Here is a 25,622-nt window from a genome sequence, read left to right on the forward strand (position 1 = left end):
CAATGCTGACAGGAAAGGGTTACGTGTGCACCTGGAGCACCCCGTCTTCTTGTTGCTGTATAATAACCCCCCTATCAAATGCTTTTGTTCTGTAGCGGCTGAGGGTCTAACTGATTTGATAATTGCTGCAATTTAGCAGGAGTTGCACGCAGCTGCCGGCCGCAACCAAAGAAACACAGTCATTTTATTTATAGAAAGAGGGAAACCCGTACTACTATGGGATGTTGCATAGCTACACTTTTGTCGAGTTTGGAAAAAAAATACATGCCCATCAAAATCCAGAGCAAAAGCAAAGAAACCCCACGTATTGTATATTCTTTCCTGGCAATAGTCCCTGGATGAACAGATTCAATGGCAGTAGCCTTGCATTTCATCTCTTGCTTGAAAAGCATCCAACCCTTTCTTAAAAACATCTAACATTATCTACTAGTACCGTCACTTCAGGGCTCCATTTTTACTGCAAAAATCCTAGTCCTGTTGCACACACTACAATCAGATATAAGTCAGACACTTCCAGATGTTGTACTGCAACTTCCAGAACGCAACTTTAATAATTGCAAAATTGTTCATAGTTAAAGACATAAAAAAACAGATAAACCAAAAATAAAGTCATTGTTTTATGCCTTATGTATCTTTTAGGGTTTTTAGGGTTTTATTATGAATATTTTAAATAAATCATAAAACACTTTTCTTTTTTTAAACGAAAAAAAAAAAAAAAACGACAACAACCTTTTTCTTGTTTTTTGGATGCATTTCATATCTGCAGAGCAGCAGAAGTATATTAGCCAGGGTTTTCAAGCCTGGTTGGTGGGTACTCTTATGCCCTCTTTTGGCAACGCCAGGGAATGTTTTCATTAAATTCCAGCATAGGAAACCTATATATAATCAAAGTGCTTCTTACAACTAAGCCAGGTACAGGGACGTGTTCCCTTGACCCATGATCCTTAGTGAGGTCCAACAAAAAGTGCAACAATCGTCCCAGGTATGAGGCCAATAGTGATGCCAGAGGAGCAGTCCATGTTAATCTCAGGCTTATTTGAATGCATTTATATCCCCCCAGCTTCATGGCAAAAACATAGCCTAGGATCCAGCCACAGTCAGTCCAGGTTTGGATAGTCTATTAAATCCAACTTTATTTGGGGGAGTACTGGCAAGCTCAGCGGCAACCAATCATACTGTCCTGTTTGAAGGCAGTGATTAACTACTAGACTTTATCACCCATTCAGCATTAGGGTTTGCATTGTACAGGTCCATTAAGTAGGTGTCAGGATCCAGGCGGCGTTCGCCTAAAGAAATAAGGTCAGACAAACAGGTCTTTTAGTATTAGATACACCACAATGAACTCGAGGGCCTGCAATGCAAGGCCGTCCAAGTCTAACCCCATAATTGGGATTGAATCAGCTTGGTGAAAATGAATTGTGGTGACTTCAAAGCACAGATATACTACATCATGTCTGTATTTCTAAATGGGCACCCAAGGGCCGAGTTTATTATACTTACAGAGATTCCCTCCTACTTCAAACAGTGCCAGGTTCGGGTACTCAGAGGAGCTGTAAATAAATACAAAATAAAATCAATATTTACCTTGGTAGAGAAATGCCAATGATGTGTAAGAAGGGTATAGTGCTCCATTTATAAACAAAGCCAATAAAAGGGGACTGGGATTGCAGCCAATGACAACTTAGATGTGGGGATGCTCTGCTTCATACAAGTTTTGTGGTGCTCCAGCCGTCAGTGTAGATTACAAATGATGTATTTCTCGTGGAATATTAGCTGTCATTTATCGTGTCGCTTTGCAAGTGTAATGCAACCCACAGTAACAATGACCAGCATATGCTACTTACTGATTGGTCACCAGATGACCTGCTGCAAACCTTGTGACTTTATTGCCTTACCCAATAGATGGAAACACCTCAACAGCAATTGTTAAAAGATTCAATACTATGATAGTTACCGTTTAAAAAGTAAAGAATATTTGAAATCAGCAATACACTGCTATTGGGGCACAACATATGTATTGGGAGAATAGTGACCCTAACATATAATCAAACAAACATATAATCATACAAATATATCTGTCAGGATTGTGAAGGTACCTTCTAAGGAAACACACAGTGCTGGCCATGTCCCAGCTCCTCTGTCCCAACTTTTTTAGCTGCTCAAAGACATCTGATGCTTGGGTCCCTCCATCCACCCGTACAGCCATGGTCTCTTTCAGCCAAAGGGATGATTGGATCTTCACCTGCTTACAAAGCTGAATAGAGCAGGAAAGCAAGAAGAGAAGTTTAGTGTCCAGGAGTCAGTGGTAGCACAAAAGGTGTCGTCTTATCTTTAATGTTGGTGCTATAGTAAATTTTGAGTATAAAGTCCCATCAATACACAAAAGTTCGCTGGCACCTCTTGGGCAGAATATTATAAAAAAAGGGCTATCAAGACAAAAAAGTTGTAGCAGATCAGTGCACAGCCCATCCATGGATAGCTTCCATCTAGGTATCAATATCCATTCTTTAGCAGCACCAGGGAATATTCTGCTTATAAGATGGATCACTCTTATTCAGGAATGGAGGTTTCACATAAGTGGTCTTCATGGAGTGGAACCACCAATTTAGGGGCCGATTCACTAACTTTGAGTGAAGGATTCGAAGTTAAAAAACTTTGAATTTCGAAGTTTTTTTTGGGCTACTTCGACCATCGAATGGGCTACTTCGACCTTCGAATACGACTTCGAATTGAAGGATTCGAAGTAAAAATCATTCGACTATTCGACCATTTGATAGTCGAAGTACTGTCTCTTTAAAAAAAACTTCGACCCCCTAGTTCGGCAGCTAAAAGCTACCGAAGTCAATGTTAGCCTATGGGGAAGGTCCCCATAGGCTTTCCTAAGTTTTTTGATCGAAGGATATTCCTTCGATCGTTGGATTAAAATCCTTTGAATCGTTCGATTCGAAGGATTTAATCGTTCGATTCGAAGGATTTAATCGTTCGATTCGAAGGATTTAATCGTTCGATCGAAGGAATAATCCTTCGATCGTACGATCACAGTATTTGCGCTAATTCCTTTGACTTCGATATTCGAAGTCGAAGGATTTTAATTCCTAGTCGAATATCGAGGGTTAATTAACCCTTGATATTCGACCCTTAGTAAATCGGCCCCTTGATGTATTTAGCAAATTAGTCTACCATTAATCCATACTCTGATAAAGGTGCCTGTTTACTACAGCGCGGTAAATGCGCCCATATCTTTCTGCACATTATAGCTGCGAATTTCTTTCTGCCATATTATTCGCAGTGCCAAAGTTTACGAAACAGCAATGCGCTCTGAAATCATTGCGATCGCTGCCAGTAACTACGCTAATGCTTACGTTAGCAGTCATTTTTGACGAGTTGTGGATTTTCTGGCGACAAAATAATTTTGCGAATATTAATGCTATAAATTAGTCTTGTTTTATGGCGTTTATTATGGCATTTTTACTGACACATTTATGGCCAGTTATGCATCTTCAAAATGAATTAAACTTTATTAAGTGATTGTGAAGATACTATCAACAACACAGTAAACACATTTTACCCAATCAAACTTGTATGCATCATATAAATCCACAGTTCAAATACGTTCACAAATTTATGTTTACCGCAAGTTAGTAAACTGGCGTCAACATATTTGGCGACAATTCGGTCTATATTTTGTGCTCCTATGCTTTAGTAAACAGGCGCCAGAGTGCCTTGATCCCTATGCGGCCTTTTCCAAAAGTCATACCTCAGTTTGTTTCTTCTCCGATCTCTCCTTATCAGTGTGGATTTTACGTAGGAAATTCCTCAGTCTGCGATCACGGAAGGCATGCTTCTTAGTACCGCTTTCATTCAGCTTGCGCACTTGGGACACTAAGAAAGTGGGAACCTGAGACGGAATAGAGTAGAAGCAAACTCTCTCATGTATTCTGTCTATTGTTTTACAAAGAAAGTTGAAAGGGGCTGTTCACTTTAAATTAACTTTTAGTTATGGAATGGCTAAATCGAAGCAACTTTTCAATTGGCCTTCATTTTTTCCTATCATTTTTAAATTATTTGCCTTCTTTTTCTGACTCTAACAGATTTCAAATGGAGGTCACTGTTCCTATCTAAAAAAATTATTTAAAAGCCAAATGTAAATTGTCGAAGAATATCGCTCTCTGCATCATACTAAAAGTTAATTTAAAGGTGAACCACCCCTTTAATATCATATTGTGTTTTTTTTCATGGTATACTAACTCCTCCCTGTCTGTAAGCCAGTGACACTAGCAGTGAATAAGATGTTCATTCAAATTAATTAAAATTTAAACAAAAACATTTCAGTGCACATCATATTCAACTGGCCCATGTTAAACACAGAAGTTTATTGCCTCTTGAGAATGTGAACGTCCCCATATGATAATGTAACCACTGATTTGTTGTACTTACTGTCCACAGAAGGTCTTGGTAATGCACCATAGCCATCACCAAAGCTGCCGTCCCCTCCGCGATTTGCTTCTCCCCTCTGTTAAGATTCTTCCCTCCGTGATACAGAAATAAGTTGGGTGCCAAAATGGTGGAAACATTCCAGAGAGACATGAGATTTGTTTTCTCCCTTGCAGCCACTTTCTGTAGGAATTCCAGGAGTGCCTGGGGGCAGACGGAGAAAGAGAGGGATTGGAATACTGGAGCTGACCAAAAAAAAGGGCGTCATAGTGGGACAAATATTAGTTAAATACCTACACAGTAATACATGCATTTTCCAAAAAGAAGCAAATAATACAGCAGGAAATTGATATTGGAAAAGTTTGTTTAATCCCCATTGAGGAAGCAGGATTAGTAGTTTGTCAGGGGATGCACTCTGCAGCATCCAACAGCAATACAGTACAACACATGTTTAATAAAGTAGGACAGTCTAAATACTTACAAGAGTCTTCTAGATACACACATGCTACATAAAACAAGCAATAAGGGTGCAAAGTTGCACACGTTTTAGCCCATACTAGGGATGCACCAAATCCACTATTTTGGATTCGGCCAAACCCCCGAATCCTTCGCGAAAGATTCGGCCAAATACCGAACCGAATCCTGGAAGGGGAAAACATTGTTTACTTCCTTGTTTTGTGACAAAAAGTCATGAGATTTCCCTCCCCGCAACAAATTTGCATATGCAAATTAGGATTCGGATCGGCCAAGCAGAAGGATTCGGCCAATTCCTGCTGAAAAAGGCCAAATCCTGGCCGAATCCTGAACCGAATCTTGGATTCGGGTGCATCCCTAGCCCATACACTTAGCACTTGCGCCTCTGCTCATTAGAGCTGGGCAGTGGCGATCCTAGAGTGGGGCGGGCCCTGGTGCATAACGCGCAGCCGCCCCCCCCCCCCCCGTACGGCCGCATTTGCCGGTCTTTTACAGAGGTGAACGGACTGCCAGGGGGCCCTGAGGGGGTGCGGGCCCTGGCCCGCTTGCACCCCCTGCTCCCCCGGTAGTTCCGCCACTGGAGCTGGGCCAACAGTGTTGCAGCCTGAGGCAGTACTACTTGGCCTTGGACCCTGCTTGCCCCTTGCTTCCCTCTGCACAGCACAACCCCCTTCCCTGCCAGTTACACCCAGGCACCATACCACACCAACAGGTGCAAGGGTGCTCTGGGCCTAAAGCCTAGCAAATGGTAATTACATGGCTCCCTAGTGTCTTGTGTGCCCCAGAATTTCTGGATAACTAGAGGTATGCCATGAAAATTATTTAGCCTGCTATGGAGTTAGCAGCGACTTCCCCCTGCCAAATTATTTTACCCATTGGTCACCTCATCCATCCAGCCACACTCCATTATACCAAACCCTGCCCCATCTTCCACAAGACTCCCCACAAATCACACTGGGTGCTAGATGACAACGTCATGGGGGCAATGTGCAAAGTACCCTATAACACTTCGATAATAATTGATCCAAAATATACAGTATGTAAATAAATTCCAACAGTTTCAAATATGGACTTAAAAATGTATTTTTACAAGCCAAGGTAGAACATGGTATGACAGATTCAGATTAACATTTCATTTTGTAAACAGCACTATAGTAGAACAGCAGTATATCAAAATACACACTTTAGCCATGTATCCAGTGAAGTTTACCTTTAAAGTAGAGCGGTTTGGCTCTGGCAGGATGAGGATGAGTAGGTTTAGTGCTTGGAGTCTCTGCTTCAGGTCTGGAATGTCTGGTATTAATAAGAGGAGGAGAAGCACTTCAGCATACAGTATATAGTTCTATGCACAGTAACCATGTCTGCTGACTAACTGTACTCACTCTGCACTGCTGTGAATGCTGGGAGGTACTGGGTAGTGAGTAAAGGGGCTGGCAGATCTCGCAAAAACACTTTGAGGAGTCCAGAGGCATCGTGAGGATGGACATCATCCCAAGAGAAGAGGCCGTCATAGAAATCTTTATCCAGCCGCTGCTGTAGATTCTGAGGGAAAATATAGACCACATATAATTATAGTACACAATGATGGACACAGGGTTCACTTTCTATTTGTCTCAGGCCAAGGAAACCCCTATCCCCCCAAGTGATGCTTTTACCAATCAATTAAAAACTCAGAGACATATTGTGGTAAAAACTGTGGAGGTCACAGGCTTTATTTAACAGTTTTAAGAATGAAAGTCTAGGTACACCCTGACCCCAGCTGCGGCTCTTATTATCCAAACATGGGCTCACTGCCAAAAAAATTTGTAACTCAAAAGATGTGAGCTCAATGCCCAAAACATTTCCAAACATGAAGCAGGGATCACGGGGCCAGGCGCACTTTTTGCCCATCGCCCTGCTCCCTCGTTGAGCAAAATGTCGCTAACTCAGTCTCTTGCATGCATTACAGAAGACCGTGCAGCCCAGTCTATGCACACTCGTGACTCACTCAAGGTAGGCCTGCACTGTAACCAATTCTTACTCCTAGAGCCACAAAGACTGCGACCCCTTAAAAACCCCCTCCTGCCTAACACTCCTCCTCTGTCTCCTCCCCCAGCCTGTCCTTCTTTTTCTCGCCGTTGCTAGCCCCCATTCATTGTTCCTACCTGGGGGCTAGCTGTGAAGGTTTGGGGGAGGTTAGAAATGCTGCACCTTAGGGGAAGGGGGGTCTTGCCTAACCCCATTTTGGCCCATGCGGGCTTCATTCCCCCAAAGGATATATCAAGAGTGTGTTTTTTGCTAATATGTCATGCCAGTATGCCAAGGTGGGCATCAACAGTCCTCCCTTGCCCCCCTGTTATGTTATAATCTCTTTACAAGCTATGAAGAGGCATAGGCCTTTGCATAGTGGGATGTGCTGTGCTCTTACATACAGTATACCAATAAACTGTGCTGAGAATTACCAAAAAACAATGTCGTCATCATCACCCCCACATGAAGGACAATTCTGAAGGAAAATGGAAGAGTGTGCAGTGCTTTACAGTTAAGGCTCTATGGATTAGCTATAAAGTATATTGCAGGGTAATGGGAACTCTTCTGAAAATGATTGTGTGCAAATCCAAAGGTGTAGAAAAGAGATGAGGCAAGCTATTTATCAGAAGCTTACTGTATTTGAGGCAGTGGTGGATGAGTGATATGCGATTACCTTGATCCGAGCTTGTGAGCCTGAGATCCTCAGAATCCCCTCAACTTCTATACCATTCTTCTCTATGCATGCAAAGATCTGAAGGAAAGGAAGACATTATTGTCGCCAGAAACACAAGTGGGGGTAGGGGACAATGCATGTTTATGGCACCACCCAATTTATTAGAAACAACATTGTTCAAAACCATCAGTAGGCCCTTTTTTGCACTATAAACGAATATAAGCTATAGAAAATAGGCAAACTGATGATCTGGTTCTAGATCAACTAGAAGTGAAGTAATATTGATGGACATCAATGAGGTTTTTATCCAACCTCAGCTATCTATTATGAATATGTATTTGAGTCTGTATGAAGTGACATCATGAACCCAGGTCATATGAAGGTTGTATTGCAATGATAAAAGAAAGGTTTAATGCCACCCAAAATGGTTTGCTTCCAATTAGATCTCTAATTACATGTGGATTAGAATCCCATAGACAACGCTGCAATCTCACCTCTTGAAGGATGAGTGGGACCTTTGTGTCAGGCACCAACTTCTGGTCCTTAATCAAGAGGCTGGGAAGTGTTACTCCAAACAGGTGACTCTCTAGCGAAGAGGAAAAAAAAGATGTTACAAATCTGCCACCCACAAATAATGTCTGGTCTAGGTCCTCTTGATGTAGCCTACTATACATCAGGAGGGGGTGAGAAAGAATGAGACAATCAGACAAGAAGACCAAGGACTTAGAGAAGAGAGATGTACTGAAGGAAAGAATGGTCCTGGCAAATTAGTACAACAGGGTAATATGCTGTTAACCCAATAAATAACATAGTTGGGAACCCACCAGCAGACTTGCGCTTTTGTGCCTTGTTCCTCTTCAGTTCTAAGTCCAAGATGTCACACAGAGCTGTCAACTCAATGAGGGCCAAAGCAGGTACTTGCTTCATATCAGAGGGGTTGAGGTCTGACACACATGTCGTTCCTAGTCTCCCTTTATGGAGCTGGAATTTCTGGAAGCAGAGAAAAAAAGTGAATGCTTTCATAAAGGGAAACCAATCCTTACATGTACAGTCTACTGAACCAATGAGCAAAGATGGGGCCCACATTGTTCTGGGTTGCCTGTATTGCATGAAGTATTGTGAATGTGTTGGTGTTTAATGTGATACTCACGGGTAACGTTCCTGTATCCTGTACTCTGGCTTGCTCCTCTTTTTGCATTGTAGCTGCCTGCTCTGAATATGCCACATCAGTATCAAAAATATTAGCACCCCCGGGAACTCGGTGCTGGCTCTCTGACCCTTTGTACGGCACTGCAAGGGACAGAATTGCTTATATTACAAAGGTAAATCCACATGCACTTCTCTGATATGGGGTGGGAGTAAAATGCAAAAGTCCCAGAAATAGCAGTGTAATTGGTTGCAATGTTTTGAGGGGGCTGAGCAGATTATAGTGGCTCTGCACTGTTGGTTTAGAGAATTGAGGTTTGCTTTGACTGGAACCAGAGGACCATTGAAGACTTATTGGAAGGATAGTTCCATGAATTATTACAACTTATACATCTCAATGGCTTCTTATATTTAATCATAAGGGGTCCATACATTATTCCTTGTATAATCACCATTTGTTCGAATGCATTACATTATAGAAGCTGGACAGTTTGATTTAACAGTGAGATAGTACAGTCTACTGCAGGGGATCCCTCTCTCATTCCTCCTTTTCTTTCGTTAACTGATTCCACTATAACATTCTTCCATTCTACTCCTTACCTGTCCATATAATACCATGCCCCTTTTCTCATCCTTCTTTCTTCACTATGTCCCTTTTTAACCCTTTCGTACCCTTAGACTTCCTATCCACAAGTGATGTGACAGTCTTGCACCCCTTAGTGCTCTTGCACTTCTGCTCATGGGAATAGAATAAATGAGCCCCCTTGAGCTGTGATTAAGTATCATATTACCCTACCCCACATAACAGGTGAGACAATTAAGTAATAACTGAATTAACAGGTGTTAATAATGAAAAAGTAGGATGTAGACGTACATGTCAAGACCCTTCCAAGAGCTTGTTTTGGATCAGACGTATGCACTTTCCCATTCTTCCTAAAGAAGCCATCCTATGGACACAAGAAACAGAAAATAACCTGAACTTTACTGCTTTATATAATGAAGGTTTATCTCCATCACATGGACCTATGTACCTACCGCTGAGCCCTTTGCAATGAACACATCCCTGACATCCCTGGTCGGCTGTTTCCAGCGTTCCCGAAGGGAGTAGCTGTAGGTGTCCAGTCGACGCCGGACTGCCGCAGCCTGAGTTTGAGTCAAGGTGGATATTATGATGTTAGTCTCCAGGGGGGACTGGTCACCAATAAGAGTGGAGAGACCAGTATCCTGCAGCCATGCTGCTTCTGCCTCACCATCTAGGGTAAAAATATACAAAACATAGCTTATTTGGTCCAACAAATCTACCTATTCTACAAATAAGTGTGCGTAGAACAATGCTTCTTTGTATATTTGTATGTATACTTAAGGTTGTTAGCTGTGATATTTTTTCCTATGGACAGTACAGTATGGCGACAGATGGTGGTTGTTTGAACAGAATATTCATTATCTGTATATTTTTGTATTTTAATATACAGATGGGAGACGCCTTACTGATGGTGGAGCTCATTGTGTGAGCAGAACAGGGCCAGACCTAGGGGCAGGCAGACAAAGCATGTGTCTCATGAGTAACTGGTGGTGGGGTGCAAGTTAGTGGGGGTTTGGTGTGCAGATCAAGTGGAGGATAAGGGGGTGCAGTTCAAGCAGTGGAGGATATGGGGGTGCAGATCAAGCAGTGGAGGATATGGGGGTGCAGATCAAGCAGTGGGATGGGTGGTGAGTGAGCAGCTACAGGTGTTATGGCAGGGTGCCTGGATGAGAAGTATTGCCTTGGCCTCCACCAATACTTCTACTTGGACTGATTCTGGCCCAGTATACTCCTCTAAATATTTGTAACTATAAATAAGGGTGGGAGCAGCCATATGGTTTTCCAAAGACACTACAAACTAAGGAATATTCCTACTCTGTATAACTGGGAGATGCTAAACTTTTTCTCCTTAGCTTATAACAAACACTTTGCATAAGAAAATGTAGTAATTCAGAGTGTATTCCAACACCTTCCCCATAGCACAAACAATAAATATAAGACCACCAATATATGTTACAATCAGGTATGTTCAGAACGGGAATATTTTAGTGCCATATCTACCATAGTGACCCTGGCCCTCTGGGTGTGAATACATGACAAAATACTTTATAAACTTACCAGTCTACTGTATTTGTTTGCCATCTGGTGACTGTGCAAAGAACTGCACAAGTGTCTTAGAAGAATGTTTGGATTTTACAAGGAGCGTAGGTTAGTTTTAGAGAAATAGGATTTTTTTAAAATTTATTATGGCTGTACAGTTTCACTCTTTAATTGTTTTAAGTGCTTTAAGAGATGTAGCTCTTTTGATCTGGCCACATCACATGTTGCCAGACACTGATCATGGCATAGATCAAAAGGAAAGGGGTTTTTCAACTTTTAGTACGATGTATTGTAGAGAGTCGTATTCTGAGACAATTTACATTGGGTTTCATTTCTTATCATTTGTATTTTGTGAATTATTCAGCAGCTCTCCAGTGTACAATTTCAGAAATATGGTTGCTAGGTTCCACATTTCTATAGCAACCAGGCATTGATTTGAATAAGGGACTGGAATATGAATAGGAGAGGGGCTTGCAAAGAAAGATGAGTAATAAAAAGTAGCAGTTACAATACATTTTTGAGACAATTTACATTGGTTTTCATTTTTTATCATTTGTATTTTGTGAGTTATTCAGCAGCTCTCCAGTGTACAATTTCAGAAATATGGTTGCTAGGTTCCACAGTTATATAGCAGCCATGCATTGATTTGAATAAGGGACTGGAATATGAATAGGAGAGGGGCTTGCATAGAAAGATGAGTAATAAAAAGTAGCAGTTACAATAAATTTGTAGCTTTAGAGAGCATTCATTTTCTAGATAGGGTCAGCGACCCCCATTTCACAGCCAGAAAGAGTCAGATGAACAAGGCAAATAATGCAACAACTATAAAAAAAGAAAAACTTAAGACCAACTTTAAGTTGCTTAGAATTAGCCTAGAATTAGTCTATAACATACTAAAAATTAACGTGAAGGTGAACCACCCCTTTAATGTGAAAAGGAAAATACTTAAAAAACTTAATGTGAAAAGGAAAATAAAGTGCTGGCACATTGGTACATTGTTGTCAGTGAGCAGATATTATCACACCAAGGGGCAAATTCACTAGTGTTGATTTGCTGAGCGAAGCGAAGTTACGCTAGCGATGGCTAATTTGCATATGGCGCCAAATTCAAATTTCAATGGAGGAATATGTAGCAGCACTACAAATGCCTGGGAAACCTTCAAAACATCAAATAAAACTTTTCTTTTGCCCTACACATGTGCCCACTGTATAGTTAAGTTGCCATGAGTCAGGAAATGTAGGGGGGAAGGAGGGGAGCCCCAAAAAAATTTTCGATCTTTTTCAGCCTATCACCCATAATATAGAAAAAACGCCAGCGTTTTTTGGGATTTAGAAAAAATTTGAACTTTTTTTGAAGCAATCCCTATCTACTCTATTGCGCTTCGCCTGGTCTGAGGTGGCGAAGGAAGTCTAGCGTAAAAGGTAGCGTTCAGTATAATGCGCGCGTTAGTGAATTTGCGTAGTTACGTCCGTTGCGCAATTTCGCCAGGCGTAAGGGTGCGAAGTAACACCTGGCCGGTAAAAATTATGGTTGATCCCAATGTTATCAATAGGGAAAAAAGATAATTATATAGGAAAGCCGGTATTTTTTTTCAGAAAAGGTGGCAACCCTACCTACATCTGATTGACATCCAGTGATAATGTGATAATGGAATGAATGTGGGAAAAAACCCAGTCCTTACAATCAAGGAAGATAATATATATTTTAGCATTTCATTTGAAAAGGGGGAAAAATACTGAAATCTAAAGATGCCCAAAGCAAGATGACAAGGCTTTAAGTTATTTCAGATTGTCAGCAGAATGTTATTGGAATTTTAGAAGTATGCGCTGACCCACAGATCTTTATAATCTCCTACAACTGAAGGGTGGGGACCCTTCTTCGTCTTGGGGAAGTTGAAAGGAATTCGACCCAATCACGTTTGTCCACTTTGACCTGTGTACTTGTCACTGCTCTAAAAGGACAACTAGGACTACTTCTCCCAACCAAGCTGTCTCCCCTCCAAGTCGCATATGCAGTCTGCCATCGTAGAAATACCTCTCTACAGTATATGTGCATAAGTAACCTGCACACTATGTTTGCACTATGAGCATGCATTTTGGCCAAGAGATAAAGAAATGATGCCAGAGGATTGCAGTTGGGGGGTACTATAGGGTTGCTGGAAGGCCTATTCCCGGAGACAAAATAAATGTAAATGGTCCATCAGTTACTCATTGATTAAAAAGAAAAGTACATTGAGTGAATGGTTATTGGAAGGTGACTTACCTTCAGTGATTCCCGAATCTGAGGAGTTGCATTCGTCCACATCCGACCTCCGTGACTGTTTGATGTGTTCCACCTCCAGCCAGAAGTCACTCATAGAGGCTTGTCTGGAGACAGGAATCGCAGAGAACTGGCTCATTTTGCAAGGGAAGGACTGGGGGCTGTGGGTGGTAGAAAACTGGGGTCAGTGAGGAGCATAAAGCATCAAGGAAGCAGGGACATCACTAAGTACAGTTTTTAAACCTTACTGGAAATTTAAGGCCCTTATACTGAATGTACTGCTAGTGGCGACTTCCCTAGGCCCCCAGCAAATATAAGTGTGCTCTTTTTACTAAACGCATACTCCACATACATTTACATCTGGCAGGGCAGGCTGGGAGAAGTGGTGTGAGCAGGTCTGGACTGGCATTCAAAATAGGTACACAATCATGGCCAAGATGCTGTCCTCCCGACTCCAACAGGTGGTCCCAGATCTTATACATCCTGACCAATTGGGCTCTATGCCTGGGCATTCTACTAGCATCAATCTCTGTAGACTCTTTACCAATCTACAAATCATACAGGAACTAGAGTGGTGGCCTCACTGCTTAACCTGGATTAAACTCCTTTATAAGAATTCCGTAGCCCGAGTCATATTCGCCCCTCCCCTTCCACTGACCAGGGAAAAGAGGCAAGGGTGCCCCCTGTCCCCTGTACTATTTGCCTTGGATATTGAGCCACTGGTTATCCTAATTAAGCAATCCCCCCAAATCAGAGGATTAATTTATGTTACCATACAATGTATGGATAACTTTATTTGTAAAGTGATGTTAAGGAGCCGCAGCGCTGTACAGTACATAAAAGTACAATATATATATATATATATATATGTATACATGAGGAAGACAAATCACACAATGAATATACACAGAGCTCATATCAGAACAAAGAGCTTAAGTACTATATGGTAAGAGCCCCAGTGGGAGGAAGTTTCCTGCCCCATAGAGCTAACAGTCTAAGTAGGTAGAGATTCTGAGTCTTTGGGGTGGCGGTATGGGAATTTGCCATACAAGAGAAGATCCCTCTTTTTGTAGATGATCTCTTTATATACTTGGCTGACCCTAACAACTGATCTCCTAATATACTTGGCTGACCGTAACAATTCCCTCCATTGGACCAAACTACTGGGGTAGGGTTAACATAGTTACAATGATCTATCTCCCTAAGCTTTTATACTTGACAATGCCCCGGTCTATATCCTAAAAAATTCTTCAAAAAGCTTAACCAAATTCTAATCCCCTTCCTGTGGAATAACAAAACACCCAGAATAACCTGGACCAAATTATGTGCTCCATGTAAAGAGGCTTTTTTATCTCCATTGGTGTTTTAACTCAGACTCCTATAACCCCAACTCGCAACTCAAGGCACTTTTGGTATTGGTGGACTCTGCAACTTCCCATACTGCCACCCCAAAGACTCTGAATATCTACCTACTACTCTTACCTTGAACAAGACAATTGGGATGAGGCAATTAAACAATGCTTATACCTATCCTATCTCACTTAAGGATAGGCTAATACAATATAAGACCATACACCATTTCTATGTAACTCCATCTGACTTAAGCAAATGGGTCAAACCCCTGATGACTCCTACGGTAGGTGCCAGGAACCAGCAGCCGACTTTTTCCATTTGATTTGGGAACCCAAGTTATAAATTACCTGGCCGATAACCTGGACTTCCCAAGGGTAATAACACCAGCTATCTGTCTCCTGGGGGTTGTAGAGGGTGTAATCCCTGTTAAACACGCCTGGTTAATATTGCGTATTTCACTATTCTATGCAAAGAAAACAATTGAAATGCACTGGTTGGATAACTCTCCACCTTCCCTCAGAACTTGGATGCAGCTAGTTAACAATGCTTAAATCACATTTGGAGGTAACACACAATCACCTAGCAATAGTTGGATATTCTTGATTCACACTGGTGCTCCGTCACTGGCAACCACAGGATTAACTTCAAAAAAATAGGTAAATCAAGAAGCAGCAAAACACAGAATACCTGCTATTCAGTATTTATTGTGCATCCACACAAAAAGTGTGGATGCACAATAAATACTGAATAGCAGGAATTCTGTGTTTTGCTGCTTCTTGATTTACCTATTTTTTTGTAGTTAACAATGCCGCCCTGCTCTTCAGACTCATATATGAAATTAGAGGTTCACCCAGCAAATTTCACAAGGTCTGGGGTCCATGGTGTGATATTGACCTGGTCTCTGCACTTTTAGGTAAGGCCTCAATTAGGGAAGTTTCTGTACACCCCCACACAAGTCATGCCATTCATTGTCCCAGTGTGGAGCAAATTGTGCCTTAAACCCAAAAGTACATAGGCTACTCTTTGGTGCGTCCAATTAACCTCCTGGCTTTTACTCTTTCACTACTCGGTATGTGGACTTGTACCTCTTTCTTCACTCTGGTACATATGGGTTGTTGTGTTGTATTTTGTATTGTTTGAAATGTTTGAAATAATAAAAAAATAAAACCAGCACACTAGTGAATGTGTATGGCACCTTACAGCAGTCCCTTGGGCATTTGCCAGAATCCACAGATTGCCAATTTGGGCCTGGTTGTGTGTAAATGTTGTCCCCTGGGCTACCCCACACCATTGGAGTCCAGCCCACTGAGCCCAGGCTCGCCCAGTTGTACTCAAATCCACCTCCCTGATAACGATAAACCCTGACCATTTTTTGGAATGTACCACCCGATTTGGGGGGGGGTTCCTCAATTTCATACTTTTCTGCTTATTTTGCTCCAGCTTCCATATTCATACCAAATGTATATTTGCTTTTGCAGTAGCAAACCAGTCCATTTGCGGACTGGTCAAAAGAATTGGAACAAGCTTGGCACCTGTAAAAAATCCCTATACAGTTGGGATTGAAAGCTAGTTCTGTAGGTTAAAAGGCTAGTTTTATGGCATTCCTAAGGGTCTTTAAAATGACACAAAGCCCTAGGGCTCCTCCTGCTAGCAAGGGATTCAGCTTCAGCTGCTGAGCACTGAACCCAGTCACTTGTTGTGCATACCAGAGAAATGATTGTTCAACAGAGAAAACATTTTGTTGTACAAGATGTGACTGCACAATAACATTTCATAAAAGAATTCCACAGATGCCACGCATGTATATATAGTATATATATGCATCCATTCATCCATATGTCTATGGAATGAAAAAAAGGAGGAGGAATGTATAAACAGTGAGCAAATGTATACAGTTCTGTAAATATAAACAGGTTCGGGATTGGGAATTAATTTTATGTTGCATTTGCACGCAGATAACCAAAGGAAAAAGATAATCATAGGTATAATATATATATATATATATATAAACTGTATATAGGAGAGAGAGACAATGAACCAAGATCCATGGTGTAAATCAACAAAGCAGACAAAAAAGAGAAGTGCTTGGCTATCTGTGGGTGTCCAGATTTAGACCAACAGCAAATAGTAGGTCACCAATGCATGGCCAACAAGTTGTCCTCCTGTGCCCTGAGGAGCTGAACAAGACCTTACATGTTTCCTGTACAAGACAATTTCAAGGGATCCCCTTTAGTCAGTTAGAAAACATAAGGTTGACTGACATGGTTGAGTAAGGTCCTTAATGGTCCTGCCTAATATTACAGTGAGATATTTAAGATCTGATCCATAACAGGGTATTTCATGACTTCATTTGTGTGAGGGTTGTAAAAGGGCTACGGCGCACAGGTGAATTTGAGTGCCAATGCAATTTCCAGAACAATGTTTTTTTAAATTTGCACCCACCATGGTTCAAACTATTATCACTTGAAAAATGTCTTAATGAGGGTTTGTGAGCAGCAATTAGCACCCATGAAAATCTACAGGCAATTTTGTGTGCTCACCATGTCCCTAACTAGCAATTTAGTGGATAGCAAAAGGCTTGAATTTATTGTGTGCCATAGCCCAATCAGATTTAAAATTCTGGTGCATGCTATTGGCACTGGAACCCCACCTGAAGGCAAAGTATGATGAGACCTGGGTGAATGATGTCCTAGATATTCTAGGAACTATATCAGGATGACTGATCACAAAAGATCAACTTTGCCTTAAAACCTCGGATGGTACCTCAGAAAAGTGAGTGAATAACTGAAGCATAGTCCTATAATTGCTAAGGCATGAAGGTGAGGACAGGTCAGAGGTGTCCTGGAAGTGGTAAAGGTGACTATAGGGATGAAATTGTTGTTAGAAGGAGACCAATGTGCAGAATGAATGCTTAGGAGGGGGGACCACAAAAGTGAGCCCATCTAGTATCAAATTGTCTTAGAACTATGACAGAAGGTCACAGAGATATCAGAATGGCACTGTGCATATAAAATCAAACCTGCTGGGGCTGGAGCATGTGCTCTGGTGGTGCCCACAAGAAAATATCTAGAAGAGAAATTAAGATTCCAATGAACCAGCTAAAGAGAGGGGGTTGAGTCTGAGGAGCTAATTGGTTTATTTCAGATACAGGAAAGGCAAGACCCAAAGCCATGCAAGCATTGGGCAGATATCTGGCACGGGGGGCTCTTTCTGCCATGTATATCACTGACCATATATATTTTTTGTCAAACAAAAATTTACAGTATAATTCTGTTGCATTATTTATATCTAGCAATAAGCAGTCTGGAAATCTACAATCTCAGAACTTCAAGCAAAAAAATGTACCTAAACATGTCACAAGATACCAAGAACATTAACACACATATATTTAGCCCTGGATATTCCTCTGCATTTCATAACCTGCCAAATGATGGCTCTCCTTGGCACCCTTGCTTCCCATAATGCTTCTTGCTCAATCCATTGTCTCCAAAAGGTATCCCAGGTAATGCACAACCCTCTGTTTAATACATTGATATCTGCCCCACTCTTCCTACCACCCACCTTCCTATAATACCCAGATACTAGGGACACTTCCCACTACCCTCCTTCTAATACATTGGCATCTGGGTCACCTGCCTCCTAGGTTTCAGTATGATTTAAATCTCCCTGTACCTTCACACATACATTACAACAGGAAACAGGAAAGGGGTTGAGTATAAACTAATTCTTGCATGCAGGTACAATTAGTATCATATAATAAGAATAATAGTAAAATAACCACCACCCTACCCATGCAAATTCCTGGTGCTGCCCTGATACCTCACAACATGGCCTCTTCTGTTACCTCATTTGTACTATAAATAAACTGTCTGGTAGTCAGAAAGCTGCTGATTCACTGTGTGTGTCATGCTGAACTACAACTTGGCTTTTAAGGCATTCTGGGAGTTTTAGTTCAGCACAGGAACTACAGTCTAAAAACCATTGCCCTTAACCCTCTGTTTAATCTCTCTACGAACCCATGTTTGCGTTACAGTCTAGAACGCTAACAATTATTCATTAGTCAGATCATGACTAGTTGTTGTTAGAGCTGCCTACCCATCCCTTTAATTCTGGACATATATATCTATATCAGCCCCCATGCTAAATAGCCAATTATACATTCTGATGGATTCTCTGTGGTGCCAATACAACCAGTGAAATCTCCAGCGTGCATCTGAATTAACAGCTCGTTAATCTTGTTAGGATTAAATCTGCGTCCAGTTTGGAGCACAATGGGAGCTGTATTTCAATAGCCTGTAGGCTGCATGTTTGACACCCTTCATTTTGATAGGTTGTTTTCCAATTTGGGTCCCTCTATATAACTGCAGCAGTGCACTTACTTCCCCTGGTACACAAACAACAAGGTCTGCTTTCACTGTAATTACACCCCACCCATCAAAGTTAGCTCTAACCTCTTCTTACAGAGATTAGAAGCTGGGACACCTACCTCTCAGGGATGTAAATTAGAGGTGAGGGTAATAATGGTCCGCTCTAGGCTTTTGAGAATTTATTTCATGTCTCCATTTAGTGTGAAGTAGGTTTATGCTACATCCAGGACTGGATCATTATCCATGATCCAGACCATCCTTGAGTCTCATGCAGCGCCTACCTGTTAGTGAGGGGTATCCGGTGTGCCGGCAGGAACTGAGGCCTTGGGATCTTTGTGCTAGGTAGCCATAAAGTGCCAAGTGCTGGATGCTCCATTTTTTCCAAAAAGGCAAAACAAATTTGCAGTGCCTGGGGCAGAATGAGGTTAGTAAATGGCTCATTAGGATCCTGTGGACGGTATGCTAAAAATGATGGTCCTTCCTATATAGTTTATCCCAGTAAAAACAAAATAAAAAATAAAAACTAGCAGTGGTGTTTGCAGAATTGCAATGGAAGTGTTTTTCTGTGTGCTGCTTCTGTACTACTACTGTGTCCAACCCCCCATACTGGTTTTACAGCTTTGCTTTATTTTAAGGATCCTATAGCTCTGTAAGTCTGGCCCTGGGCGGGGGTGAAAAAAGGGCTGACGCTTTTCAGAGGAGCAGGACTAATGCTGGGTGGTGCAGTACTTAGGGGAGCCGGTTCCCTGAATACAGAAGCTAACCAGTTTCTGGTGCCTCACTTGATGCATATACTCTGCATCTAATTACACTGAATGCATATATCTCGCAGTGTTCAGTTCAGGTTTCTACCTTGCCTCTTTAATAGGGCTCCCTTATGAGATTTCCATGTAATCTGGCTGATTAGCAGTGGCATGCTCCAAGGTTAATTAGAAATTAGTACATTCTGCAGTATGTATTAGTGCACAGTTATTAACCAGTCACAGAATATAAGTGATCCGTTTTAAAGGGATGAGGTAGAAACCCTAGATGTAGTCAGTTTAAGGTGGCCATACACGGGCCGATAAAAGCTTATTGGCCCGTGTATGGGGCCCCCAGACAGGCTTCCCCGATCGAGATCTGGCCAAAAGTCGGCCAGATCTCGATCGGATGGGGCGAAAAATCGGATCACGGCCGCATCTATTGGTTGATGCTGTCCCGCGATCCGACCACCCATTACTATTCGTTAGGATCCGATCGTTGGGCCCTAGGGCCCACGATCGTATCAGCCTGATATTGCCCACCTCAAGGTGGGCATATCGGGGAGAGATCCGTTCGTTTGGCGACATCGCCAAATGAGCGGATCTCTCCGTGTATGGCCACCTTTACTCCTATGTTAATGCCAAGTTTTGCACTAAAGGGTTACAAGTCAGACTAAGACTGTTTATATATTTATTTATATGGCTTCATCTACTCTGACAACCAATGCCATGCCATTCAAGTTATAATGATCCATTACAGCCATTTTTGAAACTTCAGGGGTCATTTAAGTTTCCCTTGAGCGCAAGTGCATGAGCGCCCCCTTTAACGCTCATCCGACATGCTTTTGCGGCTTGGGAAACAAAAGAAATCTGGGTGATGTTCCGGTGGGAGAAAGAGGGTAATTGTAGAGAAACAGATAATTTGGGAGGGTCGTAGGGGGCCTATGAGGAGAATGTCACGGGTGACCTGTGATTTTGCATGCAAAAATTTGGTGAGAACAATCTCGTTCTCAAGTGCATTTGATGCATCTAGTGGCAAATACTGTGCAAACCTGCACCCAATTAAATGTTTGCTTTCATTTTTCAACCAGTAGCTGCCTGTAAAAAGCCAGTCATTGATTTGTTACTATGGGTTACTGCCCAGGTGCAAATTTGCACAGAGTTTATAAAAAAAGCCCCAGTGTGTTAAAATACATAGGGTATCTGTTTGGCCTATAAATGTATAGATGAGTGTTTGCATTATATGGGGGGGGGGATCCCTGATGGAAAATGGTAAATATTTCTTCTCAGGCGTGTAATTAGGTGATGCACCGAATCCAGGTTCGGTTCCGGATTCGGCCTTTTTCAGCAGGATTCGGCCAAATCCTTCTGTCCGGCCGAACCGAATCCAAATCCTAATTTGCATATGCAAGTTAGAATTCGGTTTGGTATTCAGCTGAATCTTTCTCGAATGATTCAGGGGTTCGGCCAATCATGCAGCTGACTAAATTTAATCAGAGAAGGAACAGGCTTTCTCTCTGCATAAGTTTGAGAGTGTCAATCAAAGTTACCGATTTGCTGACTGACGTGTATATAATGATGCTTTTTGCTATGACATTATGTTCTAATTACATCTGTTCTCTCGATTCCAACGCCTAAATTAAAGTCCTGCAAATCATTGCGGGTTCTTTAATTTAAACCTTTCCCAATTAAAAATCCACAAAATGGGCTTCATCTTTGGTTGCATATTATGAACACCTTATTAGTCCTTAATTCAGATGAATGATGGTGATTGAACAGCTTTTTGTGCCGCCATAATGTATGCATCTAAATCTGAGGTTACCATACTATAGGGCGTGCAGATGGGGAGTTAAATAGGTAGTTCATTTTTAAGTTTACTTTTAGTATGTTATAGAATGTCCTATTCTTAGCAACTTTGCAGATAGTCTTCATTTTAAATTCTTATAGTTTTTAAATTGTCTTCTCCTTCTTTCAGATGGGGGTCACTAACCCTAGCAGCCAAAAAAACAATTGCTCTGTGAGTCTACAATGTTATTGTTACTTTTTTTTTTTTTACTTATCTTTCTATCCAGGCTATCCTATTTGCAACCAGATAACTGTTGAAATCCTAAATTGGAGGGCAGCGTAACAAATATCTGAATCATTTAAAAACTGTAAAAAAAGACCAATTGCAAATTATCTCAGAATATCACTGTCTACATCATACTAAAAGTTAATTTGAATGTGAACTATCCCTTTAAAGTAACCTAACATTCTGGCTTTGTGTATCCCCACTTAGTGTATGTGCTTCCGTGGCGGTGTTTTTTGCGTTGGCATGTGTTTTCTCTCTCGTATATGTTGCTTCTTCAGTCTGATCAAGTCTCTACATCCCTATGTACATATACTGACACACACGCTGGTGCTGGTGTATATTCTGCACGTGCATCTTGACGTTCATGCATTTATTGGTTTCCTTGACCTAATTAAGAGTCTTCAGCAATTCCAAATTACAGAAAGGCTGTCTCCATAGACTCTAATTTATCCAAATAATTAAGATTTTTAAACACTATTTTCTTTTCCTCTGTAATAATAAAAGTAGTACCTTGTACTTGATCCAATCATTATTGGAGGCTACCCAGGCTGTTGGGTTTATTTCATGTTTAAATTATAGAAAGATCTATTATCTGGAAACCTCAGGTCCCAAGCATTCTGGATAACAGATCCCATACCTGTAATAGGCAAAATATCTGTTATACCCTCATGACATAGTCCATTACTGATGTTGCTGTAAGAATTTGGTATTTGTCCAAATCCAAAAATGATGAATTCAATGCATCCCTATAATGTTTCGCTACCAAACAGACACGTGACAGTGCTACTGCATATGATTGGTTAGCCAGCGCCGCTATGTATTATATAGTTATAGTTTTATTGGCGGTGACACCATCAAGCTCATTCTAATTACATCAGACCTATCATGCTAATTGCTGAGTGTTGTGAGTTATTGGACTGAGGCAAATCTCTAACCATATTACATCGGCCAATTAAATGGTGTCCTGGGTAAGCCACCGATCCCCTCTTATAATGAAAAACTCAAAATAAAAAGAGGTGCCATCGCATGAGCTTGGGCTCAAGGAACGGAGCTTAATTCCATACAACAGCAATATAATTATATAAGGACTGGTGACATCAAAAAATGAAAAAGCTTTATCGTAATCAAATTTAATATGCCCTAAGGTTTTGTGCAGATGAGTTGGGGCACCGTCCATTTCTCGCTCTGTCTGCTTTCTGCCCATAAGATGGCAGGTTAATAGCCTAATTATTCCCTTGTGTACACGCAGGAGAATTTCCTGTAAACTGGTCATAGCAGTTTAAGACTTAAATTCCCTGTAGTAAGTTATGGAATTTATTTATACTGTTTATTGCTGGCGTTTGTGATTTTAACCATGAAATAGTCGCCCTATCTGATGTGAGTAGTTGCAGCTAGGAGCTAGTTAAACTACAGATGAAGGATCCTGGAGCTGTAAGGGGGCCCAGGAGGTACAGGGGACCCCATGAGGCCCTAATTAATAAGTCATTTTAATATATATTGGTAAAACAGAACAGCCTTTGGATATTTTTGAGGGCCTAAAATTATTTTGCTGTGGGGCCTAGTAACATCTAGTTACACCACTGCTGGTGGCTGGTCGGCAGGCAAAGTGAGCCCCCATTGCAGGCATTGTAAGAAGCAGCAATACACTGCATTGCCAATTGTCACATGCAACTGTCGATCCAGGTGCCATAAACCAGCAAATGACTTCAGTATTTACACTTCTAAAGGCTTTCTCACAACTTTCAAATATTTTTGCAATAGCATCTCTCTTCTGAACCAGTCGTATATCTGAGGATGTAGATATGGCTATGGAGGAGTTCTGTGACCATATAAAGGCACAAGGCTGCAGACTGAGTTATACAGGGAATTCTTGCGTATCACTCATGTATTGTAAGATATATTGTACCCCCATTGTAAATTAAAAGAACAATAGAAGTCACTGAGGAGTTTTGTGACCATATAAAGGTCAAGGCTGCAGGCTGAGTTGTACAGGGAACTCTGAGTATCACTCATTTATTATCAGAGAAAATGCACCCCCTACTGTAAATTATAAGGATATTAGACTCCACTAAGGAGTTCTGTGATAATATAAAGGCAGGTCAAGTCTGTTTATGACAGCCCATATCTATCCCACAAGAGTAGACATATTCATACCATATGTATAGTCATGTCAGTTTAGATAAGGGGCTTTCCACTACTAGCAGGTCTATGCCAGTGCCACTTATTGGATAAATATTAGTCTGAGTCATGGTGTCAACAGTTTGGGTACCTTTAACAAAGAACTTTTGGATTTGCAGAAGACAAGTTGGTCTAGATAACACAGGATATTCATACTAGGGTGACTTGTGGCAGAATGGCTCTAGTTGTACAGATGCATGGGGGGTGGGGTGAAAATTTACCGGTGCTACCTGCCACAGATGAGACTTGTCCTGCCTGAAAAGTTCTAACAGCATACAGCCTCCAGTCAAGAGAAATCATCAAATTTACACATTTCCTTGTTATAGCTGTTCGTGTTTATAGCCTCTGAAAAGCTTCCGGGTCCTGAAATGTAGCTAAACCAGCAAATGTAAGCACACTTTGGGGAAAACACTATACTATGTGGATGGTTAGCATTCTTCCAGTTCTTTGATCCCTACTGTAACCTACGCAAAGGTTATGGAAAATTCCCCAGTAGATGTTTTCTTGTGATAGGATGTCATGTACAGTTTATGATCCTAGAATAGCAAAACTGTGGCTCTGATTTACTAAAAAAAACTGCAGCTGCCTAGGGCACAATGAGATAGGGGCACAACTAGGGGGACAGTGAGATAGTGGTTGGCAGGGGTGGTGAATGAGCAAGTGGCTGGGCCATGGGCACCAACACTGGGGCTTGCATCTCTGCATATGGTATTATAAGCATCCTAGAATGAGTATGTTTAACCACAACATGTGGTAGTGCATGAAGACTTTCATTTCTCTGGCATCATATAGGATAATATCAGTGCACTAACCAGAATTCCTCTAGAGCAGAGTCAGAACACTCCAACATACATAACCTCTGAGACAGATATGCAATTGGTCCAGCCCTTTAACACGAGTAACTTCCTACATATTCATAAGCAACAATTCCCAGAACAATGACAAAACATCCCAAGTATGTCAATGTGACAAATTTGCATTGTACATGCCAAAAACAATATGAACTATCTGCCTGCTATTTATTTATACATTTGACCTTTGGTGAACAACAAGGAGTTTTGAAATAGCCAGACAACCCATCCATTCAGCACCTTAACCTATCAGCAGTTACTGCACATATATATATAATTGACACCCTGATATAGAATCCTCAGACATTTCAACGAGTAAAAGGGAAATTCAAATTTCTCATAAAAAAAAAACCTTTTTTTTTTTTACAAATACATAACAGGTAGGTTAAGATTGGTTAAGCAGAGGGGTAGACCCAAAGGTGCATTGGGTTTTTTGCTGATAAGCATGCAACATGATTTCTAAATTCCAACATTCATCTATAATACAGTGTGCCTGCTTACTCTTCTGAAATTTGGTAGATTTCCAAGATCTTGAAGAATAACACTTACATTTTTAATTATACATAAACTAGGAATGTACTGAATCCACTATTTTGGATTTGGCCAACCCCAGAATCCTTTGTAAAGGTTTCGGGCGAATACTGAACCAAATCCTAATTTGCGCATGCAAATTAGGGATGGGAAGGGGAAATATATTTTTTAATTAAAAGTCATGCGATTTCCCTCCCAGCCCTAATTGCTTATGCAAATTAGGATTCAGTTCGGCCGGGCAGAAGGATTCGACCGAATCCTGCTGAAAAAGGCCGTATCCTGAACTGAATCCTGGATTTGGTGCATCCCTAATATAAACAAAACTTAAGAGCACAATTGGGCCTAGTAGTATTGGCACTAAAGCTGATACTACTTGGCCCAGCACACTCCACACACTGCCTGCAACACCAACC

The 25,622-nt window shown here is 41.3% G+C and overlaps 1 protein-coding gene across 1 annotated transcript; it reads right to left on the reverse strand.

Annotated features, from left to right (window-relative positions):
- Positions 1–545: 545 nt before the first annotated feature.
- Positions 546–19,473, reverse strand: arhgap40.L (Rho GTPase activating protein 40 L homeolog). The gene is made up of 15 exons (XM_018242434.2): positions 19,120–19,473; positions 13,122–13,279; positions 9,773–9,990; positions 9,612–9,684; positions 8,742–8,881; positions 8,416–8,581; positions 8,086–8,177; positions 7,592–7,669; positions 6,291–6,450; positions 6,119–6,201; positions 4,438–4,638; positions 3,758–3,898; positions 2,097–2,254; positions 1,501–1,550; positions 546–1,286 (listed from the first exon to the last, which is right to left on the reverse strand). The coding sequence occupies exons 1-15, from the start codon at positions 19,212–19,214 to the stop codon at positions 1,198–1,200; spliced, it is 1,902 nt and encodes a 633-aa protein (XP_018097923.1). The 5' UTR covers positions 19,215–19,473; the 3' UTR covers positions 546–1,197.
- Between the last annotated feature and the right edge of the window lie 6,149 nt (positions 19,474–25,622).

The sequence above is a fragment of the Xenopus laevis genome, chromosome 9_10L, assembly GCF_017654675.1.
Source record: "Xenopus laevis strain J_2021 chromosome 9_10L, Xenopus_laevis_v10.1, whole genome shotgun sequence".
NCBI lineage: Eukaryota > Metazoa > Chordata > Amphibia > Anura > Pipidae > Xenopus > Xenopus laevis.

Bases quoted from the DNA above. Each gene is read 5' to 3' on its own strand.
- arhgap40.L (XM_018242434.2), bottom strand. From the start codon at position 19,214: ATGGAGCATCCAGCACTTGGCACTTTATGGCTACCTAGCACAAAGATC. The intron at 6,202-6,290 runs GTGAGTACAGTT...TATTAATACCAG, and splicing joins AGCATTCACAGCAGTGCAGA to ACATTCCAGACCTGAAGCAG. The intron at 1,287-1,500 runs GTAAGTATAATA...TTATTTCTTTAG, and splicing joins TGAAGTAGGAGGGAATCTCT to GCGAACGCCGCCTGGATCCT.